Below are 12,676 nucleotides of genomic sequence, written 5' to 3'. Positions count from 1 at the left end.
TCTTGTGGGGTGTTCCCGGTCTGCAGTGGTCAGTATCTATCAAAAGTGGTCAAAGGAAGGAACCGGCGACAAGGTCATGTGGGGCCAAAACTCAGTGATGCATGTGGGGAGCGAAGGCTTGCCTTTTTTGCGAATGGGGACCAGACCAGTCAGGGTGCCCATGCTGACCCCTGTCCACGACTGAAAGTGCCAACACTGGGCAGATGAGCAACAGAACTGGACCACAGAGCAATGGTAGAAGGTGGCCTGGTCTGATGAATCATGCTTTCTTTTACATCACGTGGATGGCCGGGTACGTATGCGTCGCTTACCTGGGGAACACATGGCACCAGGATGCACTATGGGAAGAAGGCAAGTGGGCGGAGGCAGTGTGATGCTCTGGGCAATGTTCTGCTGGGAAACCTTGGGCCCTGCCATCCATGTGGATGTTATTTTGACACGTACCACCTATCTAAGCATTGTTGCAGACCATGTACACCCTTTCATGGAAATGGTATTCCCTGGTGGCTGTGGACTCTTTCAGCAGGATAATGCACCTTGCCACAAAGCAAATATCAGGAATGGTTTGAGGAGCACAACGAGTTTGAGGTGTTGACTTGGTCTCCAAATTCCCCAGATCTCAATCCAATGGAGCATCTGTGGGATGTGCTGAATAAAAAAGTCCGATCCATGGAGGCCCATATATATATATATATATATATATATATATAGCTATAAACGCCTGCATTTTTTGCAAGACTATAAGTGTGTCCCATTGGGTAATCAAAAGTTCTACACACACTTGCAGTCTTCACACCCACTTGAACACTTGAGCCAAATACAGGAAATAATTAATGTAAGTAGACAAGTTGTCAAGTGCAAAGACCGCAAGTGTGGGTATTTGGACAGGGCAACCACTTCTGCCTTAAGAACTGGAAGTGTGAAAAGGGTCCAATATAATATTTACATTATATGATATATTCATGTATTTACATATCTTTGTTTACATTGCAAAGACATTAAAATGCTGGTTTACAAAGTACTTGTATGTTATTTTGTAAGAGGGAACATGAAACATTTAGCCAAACATCAGTTTATTTACTTTAGCTCTTGTTAAAGTAAGCTTAATATTTTCTTTGTTTTCATACTTTTTATTTATTATATAAAATATATATTTTTATTTTGATATTTATTGTTTATTCTTTTGATAAGCATTAGTTAGCAAAAACTGAGATCAAACAATAATTGCTGATGGTATTGTGGTCCATATTCCTAATAAAGTGCAAAATAATCAGAAGCTTCAATAAGTACAAATGGTGAAAACTAGCTTTTAATAAGAGGATGAAAGAACCTTAATGTGTTTTGCAAAATGAAGTACAGTTACTTGGAAGTCTGTTGCTTACTGTAAAACGTGTAAAGCGGCATACCAAAGCAGGCATTTCCTCTGTTTCACTTTTGTTCACACTAACAATGGGCAAACCCATATGAACTTTGTAAACATGTGGTTTGATATAGTTAAATGGTAGTTTCAGATCAGGATCTAAGCAATGACCAGAATGTGCAGTTATTTCCTGGTTGAGAAGAATAGAAAGGGTGAGACTGAAAGTATAAGTATGAGAATGGTGGGTATTTCTTCTGTATTTAAAGTGTCAGGGAATTAATAATTGCTGCTGTACTGACTCATTGGTCCACCAACAATATATATCTAAAGACATATTTGGGTGTGTATTACATCACACAGTAACTGAAGGACTGGTTCAGGTGGGTGTGGTTTACTACGTCATCTGAATTATGAGAAATCATACACTCTAGAGTTGAGAAACCAGAGACTCGTCGTCACTGCGGCTCAGCAAGCAGCAGAATGGAAATTCCGGGTAAGTTTTGAATGGGACTCACAATTTAAACCGACAGCTACTGAGAGTAAATGTGCTGATTTAATATTACATTTGGGAACATTGTAAAGTGACAGTTTATGGCTTGACTTCGTTAACCGCTGTAAAACAAGGCTAGCAAATACATTTGTCCTGATGTTTACGTCAAACGTCTGTATGCGTTTCACAACATGTTAACGGTAAGTACTTGATTTATGTACTTTCAGCATGTTTTCTTTAAAATAGTAAATGTCAACATTTAATATGTATTTATTAGATATATAGCACATAGACCTGGTGACAGGCAAGACAAGCCTATTTTTTATAGCATATTTCATTGACAATGAAAACTGAAAGTGATTTGCATAGGCATTATAAAGCAAAATGAAAATGGTAACACTTTACAAAAAGGTTTCATTTTTAACATTAGTGAACTACATTAGTTAACAATGAAAAAATACTTCTAAAGCATTTAGTAATCTTAATCTCAACATTTACTAATACATTTTTAAAATCAAAATGGTAACAGTTAATGAATGTGAACTAACATGAACAAACAATGAACAGTTGTATTTGTTTAACTAACATTAACTAAGGTTAATAATAAATGCTGTACAAATATATTGCTCATATAAAGTTCATGTTAACTAATGCATTGAACTAATGTTGATGAATGAAACATTATGTAAAGTGTTACCCATTTTGAAATGGGTATGACATTTCAGGCCCTCTATGAAAATGTACTTTCGATCACATGATGTAAGTCAGAATATTATTAAATGGTGCTAGTTATGATAGTGTGCTGCACATTTTGTACACATTACATAATGTTATCATTCAGTATTGATTAGTGACATGTACTGGACAAAGTCCAAATCTTAAATAGGTAGTAGAAACACATTCAGATAAAGTAACACTTCAAGAACTGAATCGAAATCAAAGTTTTTCAATAAGCCAGTTCATTCATTCACAGCAGCATTTCAGCTGATCTGTAAATCATTCTACAATGTATTGATGTTGTCTGTTCTCTCTGTCATTCCACACAGGTAATCAGTTTTGGATAAAGGCGTGAAGGGAATGAGTTAACTAGCTGTTCTCGTTGACAGGAACTAAATCTCTATCTACATATTCAAGCACAATCTGCCATCAGCGTTCATCAGATGCCATAAATCGCAATCATGACATCTACTGGAAGCGAATTTACCGTTTTTCGATGCCTATGCACCCTTTTGGGATTCATTTTTTATGTAGGAGACATTGTATCAGACCTGTTGTTATCTGTGCAGTATTTTAGAAGTGGTCATGTTACCTGGGCTGCACTGACTTTAGTGTTTGTTCTGATCGCATCTGCATGCATACAAATATTCAGCTATGCTTGGTTCAAAGATGATGAGGAAAATGAAGAAAATGACAAGGACCTATCCACTTGCCATCTGATCGGGATACATGTACTGCAGATAGGCATTTTAACAAGGTAACATCATGCTAATTTATCATGTGACTCAAATCAAACAGCATCTAATATCCAAATATTAAAGTGATAAATTGTCCAAAAATGAACATTTTCATCATCATTTTCACACCCTCATATCGTTCCAAACCTGTATGACTTTCTTTCTTCGGTGGAACACAAGAGAAGATGTTCTGAAGAATGTTTCAGCTGTTTTTGTTCATACAATGAGGGTCAATGGGGTCCAAAACAACACTGAAAAAACAACAACAACATTGATCTAATTTTGTTTTTCACAAGAAAAAGTCATACAGGTTTGTAAAGTAAGTAAACATGAGACATGAGGATGAGAAAAAAAAGATTCATTTGTGGGTTAACTAGTTCTTAAAAATAAGAAGGAAGGAAATGAACATGTAATGTCTCCACACTTGGGCTTCTTTACTTGTTAAAACTGTATTATTTTTTATTACGCCAATGCAAACATTTACAAATTAAGTTAATGTTTTGGCCTGTCTGTTACTCTAAGGTATCTCCAACTCCTGAAGAAGAGTTTTAAAGCCCTGTGTTCAAGCAAGACTCAAGAGGAGAAGCCGTTAAGCCGTTTCGCTCTCGCTACAGATCTCAGCATGCTCCGCATGTTTGAGACATTTTTGGAGAGCGTTCCTCAACTCATTCTGCAGGTTTATATCATACTGGAGCACAACCATCGATCTAATCTGCAATGTAAGTCCTGCACAGATACAATCATTACGTGCACATCCGCAGTCAGTGTTGGGGTAACACATTACAAGTAATGCAAGTTATGTAATCAGATTACTTTTTTTCAGATAACAAGTAAGAACTTCCATTTCTTTCAGGCAGAGGCTTATTCATTTCACTTTTGGTGTGAAAGGGCCTTTATATTTGTCAAAAATAGAACTTTTTTGTTATTAAAAAAGACAGGGAGCCCAGCCCAGGTGAGAAAAAGTAAAGCAAAAGTAACATAACACATTAATTTCCATAAAAAGTAACTAAGTAAGTAAAACACATTATTGTAAAGCATTACTTTTAAAAGTAACTTTCCCCAACACTGCCCACAGCGTACACTACTGTTCAAAAATTTGGGGTCAGTAAGATTTTTTTTTTTTTTTTAAAGAAATTAATACTTTTATTCAGCAAGGAAGCATTGAACAATGTTACAAATGTTATATATATTAAAAGGATAGTTCATCCAAAAATGAAATTTCTGTCATCATTTACTCACCCTAAAATTGTTCCAAACCTGTATGAATTTCTTTGTTCTGTTGAACACAAAAGAAGATATTTTGAAGAATGTGGGTAACTGAACATTTCTGGGGCACCATTGACTGCCATAGTATTTCTTTTCCTACTACTCAAGTGAATGGTGCCCCAAAGAGGCCTGGTTACAAACTTTCTTTAAAATATCTTCCTTTTTGTTTCTGGATGGATTTTTATTTTTGGGTGAACTATCCCTTTAAATTAATGCTAGATGTTATATACATCAAATGAATCCTGAAAAAATAAATGTATTGTGGTTTTCAGAAAAATATTAAGCAGCACAACTGTATTTAAAGGGTTAGTTCACCCAAAAATTAAAATTCTGTCATTATTTACTCACCCGTAAGACCTTTGTTCATCTTCGGAACACAAATTAAGATATTTTTGATGAAATCTGATGGCTCAGTGAGGGCTCTTTTGCCAGCAATGTCAGTGAACCTCTCAAGATCCAGAAAGGTACTAAAGACGTATTTAAAACAGTTCATGTGAGTACAGTGGTTCAACCTTATTATTATAAAGCGATGAGAATACTTTTTGTGCGCCAAGAAAACCCCAAAATAACAACTTTTCAACAATATCTAGTGATGGCCAATTTCAAAACACTTCTACATGAAGCTTTACGAATCTTTTGTTTCAAATCAGTGGTTCGGTGCAACAAAGTCACATGATTTCAGTAAACGAGGCTTCGTTACGTCATAAGTGTTTCGAAATTTCAATATTACACGTGACTTTGGCCGCTTCATACGCAATCTGAACCACTGATTCGAAACAAAAGCTTCGAAGCTTCACGAAGCAGTGTTTTGAAATCGCCCATCACTAGATATTGTTGAAAAATCATTATTTTATTTTTTTTGGCTCACAAAAGTATTCCCATCGCTTTATAATATTAAGGTTGAACAACTGTACTCACATGAACTCTTTTAAATATGTCTTTAGTACATTAATGATTCTTGAGAGGTTCAGTGACATTGCTGGCAATGCAGGCCTCACTGAGCCATCGGATTTCATCAAAAATATCTTAATTTGTGTTTTGAAGATGAACGAAGGTCTTACGGGTGTGGAACAACATGAGGGTGAGTAATAAATGACAGAATTTTCATTTTTGGGTGAACTAACCTTTTAACATTGATAATAATAAGAAATGTTTCTTGAGCAGCAAATCAGCATATTAGACAATGATTTCTGAAGGATCATGTGACACTGAAGACTGGAGTAATGATGCTGAAAATTCAGCTTTGTCATCACTAAATTACATTTTAAAATATATTATGATTGAAAACATTTATTTTAAATTGTAATAATATTTCACAATATTGAGACTCCAAAATTGTGAAATATTGAGACTTCTTTGAAAAACAGAATCTTACAGAATCCCCAAATGTTTGAAAGGTTGCATAAGCTATTTAATACATTTTAAATGATAATAATAATTGATACACTTCTGATTTTTTGGGGCCACTTCACTCTTAAAAATAAAGTTCTTTAGTGGCATATATGGTTCTATGAAGGAGCTTCTATGATGGTACTTTTAAGAACTGTTCTTTGGGGAATCCAAATAGTTCTTTTATTGCATCACTGTGAAAACCCCCTTTTAGATCCTTTATTTTTAAGAGTGTATGTGCCTATTTATCAGTGTAAAAGACTAACAGTTTGTGGTTGACCATGTAATCAGACTAATTTGTAATCAAATAAAATGTCTTTTTTAGACATTAGCATGGCCGTGTCTTTTGTCAACATAGCCTGGACCACGGTGGATTATCGACGTTGTTTACGGCGCTCTCTACCTCACATTAATGAGATGCCATCTGGAATCCCAACAGCTGTCTACTTGTCCTACAAAATATTTACCATAACCCCTCGAATCCTCAGCCTCACCCTCTTCATCATGCTTTCCACTTTTAGTATTCTAGGAATGGCCTTGATATGGCTGGTGGCAACCATCTGGGCATTTGTGGAGAACACCGAATTCTGCACTTCACGAGTCCTTGAACATCTTTATCGAGCTATTGTTGGAGTTATCCTCATTTTTACCTTCTTTAACATCAAAGGAGAAAACACCAAAGTTCACATGACTCTGTATTATATTTTCACTGTGTGTCACAATCTTGCTGCACCTATTTTATTGTTTCTGCTCAAACCGGAGTCTGAACGGACTGACTACTTCCTGCCCATCATATGTTTTCTATTATTGTCAAATTCACTTGGACTGGGTTTTCTGGGACTCTATTACAGCCTCCTGCATCCTCATAAACCTGTGGAAGATGAGGTAGATGGAATGGAGAAACTGAAACCAGAGCAAAAAACAACACGTTTAGATCGTTTTTTACAAATATAATACTCTTGATCATAATCTAATGAACTTGACTAACAAAAAAGGTGCATATATATATATAGATATTTATGATGGAAATGATAAAGTATGAAGGATCTATGTTAAAGACGCTGCTAAGGAATAATATCTGATTTTACAGGTATGAAATGTTGAACTTTACAGGTGTTGTTGAACTTGTAAATATGATGAATAAGCTTTTTTTTTACTGCCAATGTTTGCATTCAGTTAATTTCATCCTCTCCTAATAAATCTGTTCAGTTTGCATTCCAAAAGTGATAATTGCCTAGCATAAAGTTATACTATGCACTCTGACTTTGAACAAGTTTGTGGTTACTAAAAAGTTTTAGAAAGAAAGAAAGACTAGTAATACTAGTAATGTGCTAAAACATGCTAGCAACATTTAGCAATTGGTAACACATGCTAGTAACGTGCTAATTCATGTTAACAACAATGGGCCATGCTAGCAATATACTAAAACATGCAACAAACATGCAAAATAAGCACACGCTAAGACATGCTAACAACATAAAACTTGTTGGCAACATGATTAAAACATGCTAGGAAGCAGCATGTAAAACTTTCAGACAAGACTTTGTCAGGCCAACATAAAAGTTTGTCCCAATTAACTTTTCTTTTATTATTATCAATGTTGAAAACAGTTGTGTTGTTTAATGTTTTTGTGGAAACTTGGTAGCTCTGCATACATAATTCTTAGATAAACGGAAAGATCAAATGAACAGCATTTATTTGCAATAGAAATCTGTAATATGCTGAATACAAGTATTAATTTCTTTAAAAAAACGTACTGACCACAAACTTTGTATGGTGGTAATGGTATATATCTACACAAACCAGAATTTGTGCTTGCCTCAGATCAGTTTTCTGTTAGTAGCTCAATCACTACCACTAAAATAATACAGACACAAGATGGCACTGTTGTTCCAAAAAAGCCTTTTGGAGAAATACTGCCTCATCCGAACGGAGATTTTGTTGCCATCATGGAGAATTGTTAAACCATGAGCTGAGACATGAACGCGATCTTTGTCATAAAATAACTGTTCTATTGTAAATAATAACTTTTTGTAATAAAGGAATTATATCTTTATTTTACTGAAGTCTATGATGCTAGGTAAAACAAAACAATGCAAAAAAAAAAAAAAAATGCATTAGTTCTTCATGTATACATGTATGTCTGTCTAAAGCAGAAGGATATGTGAACTTTGACCCTCTCAATCTCTGAGTCTACAGAGACCGAGAAAAGCTGAGAGATCACGCAGATTGCCTGTTTCAGAGCTAATTGAAAGATAATAAACTAATTCAGTTCTGTTTTGACTACCAGTAAAATATTGTGCAAGCCAGTGGAGTGAGACAGGTCTGAGAGAAGAAAAAAGAGAAAAGATAAAGAGGATTAAAATAGAGAAGCAGTCGCAGCATTTCCTCAGTGTGCTGTTCAGTGAACATCTGCGCTGAGAACGTGAGCTCACCGTGACAGACAGACTGCAGATTTATTCAACGGTAGTAGCCTTTCAAATAAACATGAGTACTGCTCAGCAGGCTGCAGGCCCTTTTTGATTTTCTCATGTATACATACACGCATACAGTGGCCCCAAAAAGTATTTGGAGACTTTTTGGACATTTAAGTCACACACACACACACACACACACACACACACACACACACACACACACACACACACACACACACACAAACCTGCATACAAACTTGCATCTGCATACAAATGTTGCTTGCGCTTTTCTCCTCACAATTGAACTTTTTACTATTTAAAAAATGACTATTTCTTTTCTGTCCTAAATTGTCTAAAAAGTCATCTAAAATTCACAAAGATCTCAAAATTAGTGGGATGGTTCCAAAACTACTCAGGCACCCTAACACACAAACACACATATGCATTGGCACTAGGTGGCGCTATAATAAATACATTAGTGTTTTAGTTCATAAATGAAACTATAATCAAAAGATTATAGAATCAAAATTCTTACAGTTTTTTTTACAATTACTAGGACACATTTCTCAATAATTTTATCAAAACTCTTTTCACAGTTCTCCTAACCAACTTTCAACTTGTAAAAGCAATTTCACATTCAAAATGCACCAAAACTACCAAAAACACTTCATACATGTCTCAAATCAACTTATTCATCCATAACACTAGCAACGGTTGTCAACCAACAAACACACTTTGTCACTCATAAAACAATGACCTAAAACACAGGTAGCATTATATAATGTTTTCTTTTGTAAAGTTTCTTTATTAAACAAGAATGACACTCTCTGCTGCTTAGAATTGACTGCAGTATATGTTACATCCATGTTTACATTACAGTACAGTTTTTTTCCCTAAGTTGTCTCCTTTTGTATAAATGGTAATGAAATTGAAAGACAAACACCTGTGTAGGTGTTCAGCCACCTCTAATTGTTAGTACTTCATTGATTCGAAATATATTTCAGTACAGTATAACTGTAGAAATGTAGCAAATTGCCGTCTTACTCAATTTTGTAATATGTTTTGAACTTAAGTTTGACAGTTTTGAAAAGAGTATGTAAACATGAGAGTATGCAAATTGGCCTGTAGGCAGGGCCTATATAGAGTTTTGCTGGTGTTTATGTCTAAGTAAGAAAATAATTCATGTCATGTGAAATATGTCCTGGCATTGTAAAAAAAAACAAACAAAAAAAAAAACTGTAAGCAAGGTAACTGTCAGCACTGTGGCTGTAGTGAATTGCACAACAAAGAAGTAACAAAACCGTCTTTAATGAACAAAATCCAAAAGGGAACATGCAGGAGATAATCCATGAAATAACTCACAACCATGTAAAATTAAGACAATACTGATCAAAGAACTGAGAGGAACTAAGGGCTTAAATACACAAGGGAGGCTAATCAACAGAAACTGAAACAGGTGTGTAACTTTATCAGTTACCAAGGAAACCATCTAGTGGCAGGAAAATGAGAACAAAGGAAACAGGTACAGGAACTAAACCAAAACAGAACATACATGTGACAGTAACTACATGACGCTGTGTACTATCCACCTTTTTCCTAACAAGCCTACTGAGTTTTAGATTATGGGAGGCACTACTGGTTTGGGAAAGTTCCACTCGAAAAGACTGAAGTAAATAATTTCAAATCATAAGGTTGCACTACAAATAATCCTTATCTATCAGTTTGACTGAATGAGCTGTAAAATTTCATTCATGTTCTATTTTAAGACATAAGGGGAATAACGTAATGCTTGGTATTTTAATGTCGTGGTATAACAAGAATATCCATGACAAGAGCTCTTTTCAGTAGCTTCTTTCTTTTCCTCGTTATTTTCTCTTTTTTCCCTTAGTATATTGTGCTGCAACAGAATGGAAAAAGACAACATATACTGCACATTTGTGCTGCCTTCACGTGCTGTCGGTATTATCGTAAATGAAAGCTCTAGTGTAAGTTCTGCTGGAAAGACTCTATTGTTACGTCATTCATTAGATCAGATCTAACCAATCATTATCGAACACTCAGGTATAAAGCATCTGTACTTACACTTATCTGAGTTCGCAGATGCTGACGCCAATCTCCACCTCCATCCTCTCCACCACCACCAGGATGGTGCCTGTCCATAACCCTATGGGGGGGTCGGCTACGCCCCTGCCTTTATTTCGGGCCCATGCCCATGGGTTCATAGTTATAAATTGGACATGAATGTCCTCTCAAGTCGTATTTACCTCTGGGAAGTTCGGGGATAATTTTGATACCCAAGTTCCAGAGATTGGGGGGCCAAAAATCTTTAAGCATGGCAGAGGGGAGAACGTTTAAGGTTACTCGCATAACCCTGGTTCCCTGAGATAACGGGAACAAGCATTGTGTCAGTTTAGCTGATGCTTAAGGGGAAAACTCCTACTTTCTCAGAATCCTGAAACCTGATTGGTTCACGTCTATGCAAGAGCACAGACAAATGGCATTTCAGCCCACCAAAATGGGCGGGGTTGGCTGCCTATAAAGACCACAGAAATGCCAGATCTCGTCAGAATCTTTCGACTGAGGAGTGGCATAGCGTAACTTGTTGGCAGCGCAGTAGCACGGCAAGCTACGTGATTCTCATTCCCGTTATCTCACAGAACCAGGGTTACATGAGTAACCTTAAATGTTCCCTTTCAAAACAGTTCACTCACATTACGTCAGTTTTATCTGATGCTTATGGGGAACTTAGTCCAATACCGGCGTGCAACAAGCGCAGAGTGGAAGCCGCTCTGTGAGCCGACAGCTAGGGGGACTCAACTCAAGGCCCCTTGACCAGCTGCATAGGAAGAGGCTCAGACCATGGTTGGAGGCTGCTACATAGTCCATAAGTGTCTCAGACTGATAACACCCATGCTTGGAGAACAGGGATGTCCAGGTTATAAAATCTGACAAAGGTGGACGGCAAGGACCAGCCAGCTGCTGCACAGATGTCCACGATAGAGACTCAGCTGGACCACACCCAAGAGGAGGCCATACCTCTGGTAGAGTGGGCCCTCACTCCTAAGGGGCACAACAAGTCCATAGACTTGTAAGCCAGTGCTATCACATCCACAATCCATCTGGAAAGTCTTTGCTTTGAAACTGGCAGCCCTTTAGTGCAGCCTCTGAAGCAGTGGCTGAGTGGAAAGCACTTTCGGCACGTAGCCTTTCCTTGGCCTAAGTACCACCTTACTATCATTAGGACAGAACTCAAGGCAGGAAGGATCCACAGACGAAGCCTACAAGTCTCCAACTCTCTTGGTTGCACTAAAGCCAGCAAAAGGGCAGTCTAAGTGAGAAGGACCAGAGGTCAGTTGACTCAAGCAGCTCAAAGGGAGGGCCCCGAAGTGCCTTATAGACTGTGGAAAGGTCCCAAGCCGGGACCGATCATGGGCGTGGAGGGTTCAGCTTCCTAACCCCTCTGAGGAACTTAACGACTAAGTCGTGCTTCCCGATCGATTGGCCAGCTATCGGGGCGTGATTTGGCATGATGGCCACCACATAAACTTGGTGGGGGCGTGCCCACAGCATCTCCTGCAGGAATGTGAGAACTGACATGGTATCGCATTGACCGGGGTCTATTTTCCGAGCTAGACACTAGCTTGAGAAAACAGACAATTTCTGGGAGTAAAGGCATCTTGTGGAAGTTGTCCTTGCCTCTGAGATTGTCCTCATGACTTCTGGGGAAAGGCCTAATGGCCTCCGTCGAGGGGGCAAATATGCAGGTCCCACAACTCCGGTTGGGGGTGCTAGGTTATCCCTACTGCTTGGGAGAGAAGGTCTCTCCTCAGCGGTATGGGCCACAGAGCTGCTGACAGTAGCTGGACTAATTCTTGGAACCATGGCTAGTTCTGCCAGTGTGGTGTCACTAGAAGAACAGCAGCTTTTTCCCGTATCAATCTGATGACCTGCGGAAGCAGGGCTACAGGAGAGACAGCATAAAGTTGCTGAAATAGCCACTTCAAAGCCAGTGCATCAATTTTCATTGGAAAGTAAGTTTGGCAGTGGGAGTTCTCTTTGGCCACAAAGTGTTCCACATCAGCTTGATCGAAGGTGCGCCATCGCCATCGCTTTGACCGCCCGGGGGTGGAGTCTCTATTCACCTGGGGGAGGTCTGCCAAGTGACAACATGTCTGCTCCCTCGTTAGAGGAATCCGGCACATGAACCACCCTGAGCTGAGGTTCCTCTGGAAAATTCTTCATTTTTTAGGATTCTTTACCTAACCCAAGTTTAGCACTTCTAGAGATGCCAGGTAGGTTG

At 38.0% G+C, this 12,676-nt stretch overlaps 1 protein-coding gene across 2 annotated transcripts; it reads left to right on the top strand.

Annotated features, from left to right (window-relative positions):
* Positions 1-1,705: 1,705 nt before the first annotated feature.
* On the top strand, positions 1,706-8,020 carry xkr9 (XK, Kell blood group complex subunit-related family, member 9). Of its 2 annotated transcripts, none has more exons than XM_048175154.1 (4): positions 1,706-1,853; positions 2,897-3,324; positions 3,827-4,023; positions 6,285-8,020. In XM_048175154.1, the coding sequence occupies exons 2-4, from the start codon at positions 3,029-3,031 to the stop codon at positions 6,911-6,913; spliced, it is 1,122 nt and encodes a 373-aa protein (XP_048031111.1). In that variant the 5' UTR covers positions 1,706-1,853; positions 2,897-3,028; the 3' UTR covers positions 6,914-8,020. The 2 variants fall into 2 exon arrangements, with proteins under 2 accessions (XP_048031111.1, XP_048031112.1); XM_048175155.1 differs by lacking the exon at positions 1,706-1,853 and adding an exon at positions 1,864-2,050.
* The last annotated feature ends 4,656 nt before the right edge of the window (positions 8,021-12,676 follow it).

Source organism: Megalobrama amblycephala, linkage group LG22 (assembly GCF_018812025.1).
Source record: "Megalobrama amblycephala isolate DHTTF-2021 linkage group LG22, ASM1881202v1, whole genome shotgun sequence".
NCBI classification, from domain to species: Eukaryota; Metazoa; Chordata; class Actinopteri; order Cypriniformes; family Xenocyprididae; genus Megalobrama; species Megalobrama amblycephala.
The sequence above is the reverse complement of the archived record's forward strand: the minus strand, read 5'-3'. Positions and strand labels throughout refer to the sequence as shown.